This window comes from Rhinopithecus roxellana, chromosome 12, assembly GCF_007565055.1.
Source record: "Rhinopithecus roxellana isolate Shanxi Qingling chromosome 12, ASM756505v1, whole genome shotgun sequence".
Classification (NCBI taxonomy): Eukaryota; Metazoa; Chordata; class Mammalia; order Primates; family Cercopithecidae; genus Rhinopithecus; species Rhinopithecus roxellana.
The window spans coordinates 131,424,395-131,434,566 of NC_044560.1; the positions used below are offsets into that span (position 1 = coordinate 131,424,395).

The window sequence follows — 10,172 nt, forward strand, 5'->3', positions numbered from 1 at the left end:
CAGATGGAGTCAGATGTGTGCAGCTCTGAGGTAAACTTTTATTTCTTGGCTGACAGGACTTCCACACCCATGCTCCACCTGGCACCTGTTACTCTGCCCAAGCAGTGGCAGCCCAGTCCAAAAGGTGCCTGCCATGGCCAAAGGGGTTGGGGAGTCACTTCACATTCCAGGCTGGAGGAGTGAGAGGGTTTGGGGGTACTCCTCCCACCCCATTGCCAGCAAGAGGCCATGACTCACCTCAGCCCCAAGTCCTGCATCCTGGTGGGAAGTGACAATGCCTCCTCCCAGCTCTCCACACCTAATGGGGTCATGACCAGACAGGGTAGGACCCAGGCCCCCAGCTTCAGTTGGTAACGGTTGCCTCCAAGGCTGCCCCCTGTCCAGGTCACAACCCCAGCCCCCATCATGGGGCAGCAAAGGTCTCTTCTCCTCCTTGGTCCTCAGCAACAGACAGAGCCCTCCACGCCAGGCAGGACAGAGGCAAAGTCAGAAGCAGCAGCGGTGGCAGGGAAGGAGCAGCCAATACAGGCCCAGGGCTCTCCTGAAGTCAGGGCAAGCTGTCTGCCATGCGGCTCTGGGACTGGCCACTAGGTGGGCGTAGGCGGCTGTGATACAGGTACTTGGACACCTTTCTGTCCTGATGCTGGGGGTGAGAGGGGACAGGAGACAGTGAGTCATCAGGAGAGGGACAAAAAAGCCAAGGGAAACCTGGGGAAATGGGGAGAGGACCAGGAAGAAATGGGGCTCCTGTTGGGGTACCAGGAGAGTGGACTGTCTAAGGAAGGTGGGCAGAGATGAAGAAAAATGAGTGGTGGGATTTAACAAGAGGCTGATGAGGGGGATGGGGTGGCGTGAGGCCCAACAGGGCCCACGGAATAGGAAGGACTGGAGGGAGGGAAGCAGGTACCTAGCTGATACTTGTCTTTGGCTGCTGCCCGCTCCTTGGCATCAAAATACCAGACAGTGATGGCGTACCTGGGGACCAGGATGGTTGGACATCAGTTTTCTGCAATTCCAGCTACCATATCCATACATGCTAGGAGGCCATCCTTTCGAGCCACCCGGTTCTGCTCCCACCTAGGCCCCCTCTCAGTACTTAGTCGCTCCCTAGTCACTCTGAGGCTCTGACAGGACATTGTCACAGGGGGAGCACCTGGGTGCATCCCCAGAAGTACAGGTCATACCTGGTGGCATAGGCTGGCTTCACCTCGTGGGGGTTCCGCCGGTCAGACCAGAAAATGAGCAACCGGTCAAAGAGTGGTTCGATGTTGGCTACCACCGGCCGGCCCTCAGGGAAGATCTGCAGCAGGCCGCCATGCACCTGGGGGCAGGCCAGAGGATGAGGCTGGCCTGTCCCGCCAGGAGCAGCTGCCTCCCACGGCACCCGGGAGCCCACTAGGGGGCGCAGCATCCGCCCGCATCACTCCCTCCCACCCCTCAGGCTCTCAAAATGAATGACAACCCAGAGTCTGCATCACCATGGAGATGGGCAGGAAGCTACTAAAGACAGGAAAAGGGGGAAAGTGTTCATTACAAGGCCGGGTGGGGCTGGGCAGACAGCACCATTCCCGGAAAGAGGGGAGTTCCCATCACACAGCCAGATAGAGAGGAGGAGGTGCCATTTCCCAGGAAGACCAGCAGATTGCACCGCTGGCTGTATGCTGAGAAGAGGAACAGGAGAATGCCAGAATCTGGGCTGAAAGTGGAAAATGGAGTGGATGCACGCCCCATCTACCCCGGCCCCAGCCCCACCTGCCCCGGCCCCAGCCCTAGCCCTGACCCCAGCCCCACCCTCACCCTAGCCCCACCCTCGCCCTCACCCCTACCTTAACGTCCCAGTTCTGATTCAGGTAATAGATACAGGTGATGCAGCGCCCATCGCCGTGGGGATTGTCAACGTGCCTTACATACCCGAGCCCGTTGCCTGGGTAACACGCCACCATGGCCTGGCAGGGATGGAGGGAGGTAGGTTTACTGGGGCTAGGCAGGCACATCTTAGAGAAGCAGCCATGAATTACCTATTTTCCCACCCCTCCTTGCCCTGTTTTCCTTGGGTCAAGGGTTCCAAGTGCCTGCCCCAAAAGACTTTCTCCATTTTCAGCCAAAATTCCATCTCCAAGTCCATCAGAAACCTCAGCTCCTGGGCCTCAAGAGCCCACTCCCTCCCACACACATACCTGGGGCCTGGCACCCAGCTAGGGCTCAATTAGTAACAGACGGTTTGATTTGTTTCAAGATATCCCAAACCCTACCTCAGCTATTTCAGTAGAAGAATATCAATTTAAACATTTTCAGGTGTGCAAGGAGGTGGCCTCCCAGCCCTAGACCAGGAATTCTTACCCTTGGCTGTGGAGTGGAAACCCCTGGGGAGCGCTGAGGTTCTGATGTACCTGGTCTAAGGAAGGGCCTGAAATTGGTAAAGGTTCCCAGGTAATTCTATCATGCAGCAATGTGAGAACTGCTGCCCTGGATTACAAAGAATGCCCACTAAATTATCTGTCCCACAGACATCCGAACAGGAGCCAAAACCTATAGTCTGAATAGAAAGTGAGACCTAATTCCGACTCCAAGGATAATTTGCTGGACAACCCTAGCCAGATCCATCACCTGAATGGGCCTCAAATGCCTGAGGTGTACAACAGGGGTAATAAACACCTGCTCTGTTTACAGCAGTAGCAATTAACCCCTCTGAGAACATAATTTGGGAGGTTCTGGACCCCCATCCCCCAGAGACCTAACAGGACTCATTCCAGGGCTTGGTTTCTCTGTCTACAAGGTTCTTTCCTCTGCCTGACAGTTGCCACTCCCCTGATCCAGCCCTACCATGCTGCAGCCAGGGCCCCGGGATGTTTGTCATCAGGGAGCTGGCAGAAAGGTGGCTGAGAGGTAAAGGAAATGGCCCAGCCACATCTGCAGACCCAATTCCCTGGTTCAAGTCTCAGTGCTGCCACATGAGCTGTGGCATCAGGCAGGTGACTTCCTGGTCTCAGGTTCCTCATCCATGGATCCAGTGGAGCTGACGGCTATTTCACAGGTTGTTGTGGAACAAGTGAACAAGATAACAAGTGTCTGGGAAGACAGCCAGCTCAGTGCCTGCCACATGGAGCACTGGAGCACAGGCTGAAACACCATTTAAAAATTTAAAAAGGTCCCTGTCTCACCCGCTGCCCAAAGTCACTGCAGTAGCAGACAAAAACGGGAGGACTGGCACAAAGACCCTTCAGCTTCTCCCCAGCCTGGACCGTCTGTCTTGACCTCTCCGCCCGGGTACAACTCTGCTGGCGTCTGCTCCCCACAAATGCTCAGCTACACCTATGGGCCCAGCCCAGCAAGACAGCCCCAAGATAAACATTCATGATCAAACATCAGTGGCTGCTGCCACAACAGGATGCTTGCCAAGCACGCACGCCACGGCAGGCTGGGCTGCTTCAATCCTCACTCTCCCCAGGACGCCTCCCAACACATTATCCCAGGGCTAACCCTCTGCGGTGGATGTTAAGCTGCTCTGCATTAACCATGTGCACCCTCGTCCACCAGACCTTGCCCTGGAAAGAGAGGGCTGCCACCATCTACGGCCACCTAGCAGTGGGAAGCTGACAACCTTCTCCCTGGCAGCACCAGAGTACAATTAGTGAGAAGACCCCCCGGAAAAACCCTACACCTCAAGATTCAGGAAGGGGCACCTTCTCTGCACTGCTCACTCCCTGTAGATGGGTCGACACTCTGAGCAACCACCTCACTGGGAGAAGAATTTGGCCATGGCCCAACTGACTAGAGATGGGCAAGGCCTCCCCATTTAGGAATCCAATCAGAGATTACACTGATGATGCACGTGGATGGGTGGCAGGGAAGGGGTCCGGTGCTGCACCCTCTTCTCACCACAATTCATCCCCACACAGCAGCCAGAGCCCCTCTTCTCCAGGTCTTCGCTGCATCCCAAGAAAATACGAATTCCCAGCCACAGCCTCAAAGGCCCCCAACCTCATGTGCCACTCCCATCACTCCCCTCCATGCCTCAACAGGCTGAGCTCATCACCACCACAAGGCCTCTGCACTGGCCTGGGACACTCTCCCTTCTGACCCTCCTTGTTATTCAGGATTCAGAGGCCAAGGGTCACCTTGAGTACTCCAGCTGATTGTCCATTCCACTCCTAGCAACATGGCATCAGCACAGGCACCTGTTTACCTAGTACTGGCCTGGAAGGCAGCCACAGCGAAGCCCCTGGGGCCACGTCAGTCTCCCCAGTACCCAGTGCAGTACCTGCTGAGCGCACTGCTCTGGGCCTCTTCTGCACCCCAGCCCTGCTGTGTTTCCTCCTGTCCTGTACATTCTCACACAGCACCTCTCACCAAGCACACAGGACTCATGCAGAAACAGGAACCTGCTCCTTAGGGCCCCACCCTTCCCCCACATATACACACCTTGGGGGTGAAAGCATCCTCTGGCCCCAAGGAAAGTATCTACTTCCTGCCCTCACAGGGGAAGGCCTCAGGAAACTTGCTCTCAACCCCTCCCACCTAGGGGAGGGGCAGGTGGGACCAGGGCCAGGAGACTAAAGACTTAAAGGCTATTGGTGACAATGTGCCTGCCAAGAGACCCAACACCACTACACACACCCCCCAGTCAGAAGCCTGTGACTGTCCCACCTCCAAGCTGCTCTTCCAGGAGTAAACCAAGCAAGGTGGACCCTCCCTGGAGTCCCCTCTGGTGGCCCTTGCTGCCAGTGGGAGTCAACTCTCTCCCAACTACAGGTCAACCGAGCACCCGTCCCCAGTCAAGGAGTTGGGGGAAGGCAGAACACATGAGCTCCACTAAGAAGGACTAAGAAGCAGATTCCCACTGGCTCTAGCACACCACACAGGTGATCCATGTCCCCACGGCAACTGCTGCGGCCCACCTCAGCACCCCACAGCCTTACCCTGGAGTCCAGCAGAGTCCAGATGGCGCCCTCTAAAAGCAGGAAAGCCTGGAGTTGCTTCTCACTGGGGAGGGGACGGCTCCTCCCCTATGTTCCCAGTCCAGCGTGGCCTATCCTTACCTCCCTAGGACAATTAGGGTCACCTAGGGCTAAAAAGGTCCAAACACTTCCCCTCTCTCCAATCCTCGCCGGGGCCCTGTCCCCAACCACCTGGAAGGTGGGCACCAGAGGCACCAAAAGACAAGAGATCTGGCCGAGCGCAGTGGCTCACGTCTGTAATCCCAGCACTTTGGGAGGCAGGAGGATCACGGAGGTCAGGAGATCGAGAGATCGAGACCATCCTGGCTACCACGGTGAAACCCCGTCTCTACTAAAAATACAAAAAATTAGCCGGGCAAGGTGGCGGGTGCCTGTAGTCCCAGCTACTCGGGAGGCTGAGGCAGGAGAATGGCGTGAACCCGGGAGGCGGAGCTTGCAGTGGGCCAAGATCTCGCCACTGCACTCCAGCCTGGACAACAAAGCAAGACTCTGCCTCCAAAAAAAAAAAAAAAGACAAAAGATCTTCTCCTTCTACTCTCCCCACCCCAAACTGCCACAGACTCGCTGGGGATGTAACCTGGTTTTCCTATTCTGTGGATCAGCAAATTGAGGCTCAGAGCAGTGTCCCATCTGGGCCACTCAGCCCTTCTGGTCTCCCCCTGACGAGGACAACAGCCAACCTGGTGTGAAGATGCTGAGCCAGGGAGGCCACTGATCCTGCCCGCACGGAGCCAAGCCCAGGGAGGGGCTGGCTCTGGCTTAGCTATCAAGTAACGGGAGGGAGAGGGAAGTAGAACAAGTTCCAGCTGGGGTGGGGAGGAAATAGGCCTTGGCCCCGGGGGAGCCCTGGTCCCTGAGCCAGCTCCAGCCTGAGAGGAAAGCCACACAGAGGCAGAAACCAAGATGGGATCTGCAGGAGGAGGCAGGGGACATCAGGAGCTCAGCCTCACGCCTGCAGGGCACAACACAGCCCGTGCCATCGGCCAGCCAGGCATTGCTGTGTTGAGCAGTGGGCACTCCCCACAGGGCCCTGTCCAAAGGACACCAAGCCCTGTACTCAAGGCCAGGCCCCCACACCACCTATGAAGACGGTGATCCTGTCAGCATGCTGGAAGGGCCCTGTGGACCACTGTCCTGTGCTGGGCTCCTGACCCCAGGTTCCTGAACAGGCAGCTGGAGGCCATGAGGCCTTGACAACTGCCCGGAAACTCCAAGCAAATGAGTATTTGTTTTAAGAGAGGATCTGTGGCCTCTGTCAGATTCTCAAAAAGACCCAGACTCCAAAATACAATTAAGAACTACTGTTCTAAGCAAAAAGAAAAAGGTACTAAGAACAAACACATAAAGGCAGAGGAAAGAAACAAACATGGGTAGGGAGGAAGTGACACACAGGACAGGGGGAATGGACGGCAGGGACTGGGACAGGGAAGGGTGGGAGACATGGGGATGAGAGGTCCACCTGGGTCAGCAGGCAGCGACCCAGTACCAGCCCCAGGAGACTGTCCTCAATGCAGATGCCACAGTAGGGACTCAGGGCACAATGCAGTCCAGGGCCAAGCACTGGGCCTAGCAGGCAGCACCCCTTTCCTTCCCTCAGCCCAGGGCTCACTCATCACAACCACCCTCCCCCTTCTGCTTCTCCTGCCTAGGAGACAGGATGGATGAACCAGAGACATGGGCCAGCAAACAGGGATGGACAACAGGAGCACAGGCAAGGATGCGGACAGGGACAGACAGCAACAGAGGACGGACAAGTGAACTGTGTGCCTGTCTACATCACCGCGCTTGGTCTGGGGCCCCAAACAGACACCAGGAGGCCATGAACCCCACCAAGGCCCATGCTGTGAATTCAGCAACTCTCATGAGTTTCTTCAAGAGGGTTCCTGGCAAAGTCAAGAACCACTGTGGCTCCAGGACAAACTCTTAGCTTACAGGTGCACACATTAAGGCCCACAGGGAGGATAAAGACCCCCCAAGTCCCCACAAGTGAGCAACCCACTCCACTGAACTGCCTAAACCCAGAAGCCCCCCAGAAGCCTGTCTCCAAACCCACTGTGCTCAGAGCACTGAATGCCAAACCGGGGTGCTGCAAAGCCCCTCCAAAGAGGCCCCCACCTAGCCTTACCTTGGTGCGCCCGTTGATGACATAGCTGCCCAGCCGCCCTGCGCAGTGGCGGATGACGGCGTCCACGTGGGCCATGAGGGCACCAATGCTTCGGCAGCCTGGTTCATGGCCTTCCACCCAGGCAATCTGGTCCCCACGGATGCTGCGCGGCGGGATCGCCCGCTGGCTCACTAGCTGCCCGTCTCGCAGGCGCCCACCCCGTTTGAGGGCCTCCACCTCAGCCAGCACGCGGCCGCCCAGTGCTGCCCCCAGGAAGCTGTCCTTGACGCAGATGCCATAGTACCGCATGCAGGGCACGATATAGTCCAGGGCCAGGCGCTCAGGTGCAGAGGGCAGCGCCTCCTCCATCAGCCCAGCACTGGCCTCACCACTGCCACTGCTGCAGCCGCAGCTCATGCCACCCTCCCGCTCTGCCTCCTGGTTCTCTTGCCTGGCCCAGGGCCGCTTGCTGGGTGAAGGGGCATCCCCACCATCCTCGGCCCATTTCCGTTTGGGGGCCTCAGGCCGGGCGCCCTGGGCTGCCAGTCGCTGGCACCCCTTGGTGACCAACGCTGCAGCGCCTTCACTCTGCAGCGGCCGCAGCTCACCACCATCCTGCCCGCCAAAACCGTCCCGAAGGGGGCTGGCAGTGGTAGAGGTGGCTGTAGCTCTGGGAGTCCCACTCCCCGCCGAGGCCTCACTAGGCACTCCTGGACAGTGGTAGGAGGGAAGCAGGGGACAGGGCAGGTAACTCTCCACCCCCATCCTGGCCCGGCCAGGCTCCAAGGGCTCTGACGAAGACCCTGGTAACTGAGGGAGAGCCTGACTTAGGGGCTGCGGCTGGCACGGGCTGTCCATGGCAGCAGTGTCTTCATCCCCCGGGCATGGAGGGCACCGCCCGGGCCCATGGTGCCACCCTCCTCCGCCTCCTCCTCTGCCTCTTGATGCAGCTGGGGGCCACCAGGCCTGGCGTGGGGCAGGGTGAGGCAGGGCAGACAGCAAGAGCTCTTCTCGTGCCCTGGGGGTTGCTTGCTGGTCCCCAAGTCCTCTGCGGTCCCTAAGGGCTTGGGAAGGGACCCTTCAGGGTGGCTAGAAAAAGGAAAAAGAAAAGGGATGTGAGAGGAGCTAAAGACAGGCAAGCTGGGGAAAGAGGGGATGGTATGGGCAGGAGTGGGGAAGACGACCAGGACAGACTTGACTATAGAGGTCCCCCAAAACCTGCGGCCAAGTCGGGGAGAAGACCCTGAGAATCTGGAGGTGTGAGAGTCCGCTGACAGATAAGGGACAGTGATAGGGAAAGGCTGGAGGCCAGAGGCTGAGTAGATGACCCTAAGAGGACTGTGGTGCGGGTTGTGGGACGCGGTAACCAAAGACAGAGAAAGGAGGGCTGGAGTAGAAAAGGGTGGTGTGGAGGGGTGGGAAGGAGGGAGTTTGGAAAATAGGAGGGATCTGCCTCGGCGTTCCAGAGAGAGACAGAGAAATGTGGGGGATTCTGAGAGAATCAGAGTTGTGGGCGGGGGGGGGGGGGGGTCAAAAGACAGAGGAAACTGGGGAGTCCAAAGACAAAGAGAACGAGGGGCCTAGAGACAGAAAAACAAACCGGAGGGAAGCTGGGAGGGAGGGCCTGGGACGGAGCGGGGCGGTGGGGTCGACCCGAGCCCGACGGGAGGAAGCCGGCCGGGGGCGGACACACGCCCAGACGGAAGGGAGGTCCCGAGACTGACCGAAGGGAGGGGCCCTCGGGGAGAGGGTCCGCGGCCGCAGAGGGAAGGACGGAGGAGGGTGCACGCACCCGGAGACAGGACGAGAGAAAAAGGCACCCTCCTCTAGAGCACCCCCACGCCCCCAACCCTGGACGGGCCCTGAGACCACTTCGGAGTGGAGTAGCGACAGGGACAGGACCTAGGGGCCGCTCGGACCCCCTCTCCTCCCCCTCTCCTCCCCCTCCCCTCGGCCTCCGCCCGGCGCGCGCTCCCCGCCCCCACCCCAACCCCCCCCAACGGCCGGCACCCAACGTCCCCGGCATGCATCCCCTCCCCCGCGCCGCACCTACATCCCCTTTACCGGGGTCGCCCCGGCAGGCCACGGCGGGCGCCCCCACACCCCGCCCTGTTCGCGTCGGCGCCCCAGCTCCGACTCAGTCTACTCCCGCTCCCTTCTCGCCCCGCGACCTCCTCACCGAGCTTTTTCCTCCGGCCCCGGCGCCGCCGTTTGTGCCAGCCGCCCTGCGCCGCACAGCGCTCCATACCCCGCCCCCACCGCGCGCGACGCCCCGCCCCGCCCCGCCTCGCCCGTTGGGCACGTGACCGCGCCCCCGCGGAGGCAACGGCGTCTGCGCAGACCTGAGCCGCGCTGGGCGAGGAAGTTCGGGACAACCCCCCAGCCAAGGAGAAAGGAAACAGGGCCCGCCGACACGAGGTTCATTTGCATCATCCTCCGCCCCGCCCCCTTTGCACGGGTGGGGGATCGCAGTGTGAGGGGCCGGGTCTGGAAGGGGGCGTTTCCTGCATGTTGGAATCAAGTGGCGTTGGCGGGGCGGAGTACGCAAATGATGTGATTTACATGGACAGGCCCACCCCGCGTTGCCCCCCAGCGCGGGCACCTGGTTCGGCAGCGCGGTGCGCGTGACTTCATTTGCAGGGTCAGCTCCTCCTCCTCCTCGCAGCCCAGGAACGGGGGTGAGAGATGGAGAAATGGCTGCGCAGTTAGTTGGGAAATGTATGTAAATTCGCACGTCAGTAAGTAATTTACATAAGTATCTTTTATAACGGAGGAGAAAAAGTGCGGGATGCCCTTGAGAAAAGGGAACACGGACTAGAAGGGATGTTGTGCCAATGTGTATTTTCAAGACCCGCTCCGCCCTGCCCCCTCGGGACAATCGTGGGAATCAGAATAAAGAACCAGGGAAAGTCTGGGCAACAGAGTGAGACCTTATCTTTACACAAAATTTAAAAATGAAACAAAAAAAATCCACGGAATGCTAGAGTTGGGAACATTTTGGGGGACTAAGGAGATAAGGTCATTTTGAATGCCCCGTCCCCTCCACCGTAGCTCTGGAGAGCTGGGACTCAAGGCTCCCGCGGGGTCGGTAAGGCGGACGCGGAGGTGGG

The 10,172-nt window shown here is 58.9% G+C and overlaps 1 protein-coding gene across 1 annotated transcript; it reads right to left on the minus strand.

Moving 5' to 3' along the window:
* Positions 1-16: 16 nt before the first annotated feature.
* On the minus strand, positions 17-9,366 carry EGLN2 (egl-9 family hypoxia inducible factor 2). Its single transcript, XM_030913854.1, has 6 exons — positions 9,242-9,366; positions 7,084-8,151; positions 1,827-1,946; positions 1,185-1,321; positions 908-975; positions 17-643 (listed from the first exon to the last, which is right to left on the minus strand). The coding sequence occupies exons 2-6, from the start codon at positions 7,918-7,920 to the stop codon at positions 588-590; spliced, it is 1,218 nt and encodes a 405-aa protein (XP_030769714.1). The 5' UTR covers positions 7,921-8,151; positions 9,242-9,366; the 3' UTR covers positions 17-587.
* Between the last annotated feature and the right edge of the window lie 806 nt (positions 9,367-10,172).

Excerpts from the sequence above, each read along its gene's own strand:
- EGLN2 (XM_030913854.1), bottom strand. The coding sequence starts at position 7,920 with ATGGACAGCCCGTGCCAGCCGCAGCCCCTAAGTCAGGCTCTCCCTCAG. Across the intron at positions 976-1,184 it reads AAGCCAGCCTATGCCACCAG|GTACGCCATCACTGTCTGGT; the intron begins GTATGACCTGTA and ends CCTGGTCCCCAG. Across the intron at positions 644-907 it reads CAAAGACAAGTATCAGCTAG|CATCAGGACAGAAAGGTGTC; the intron begins GTACCTGCTTCC and ends TCTCACCCCCAG.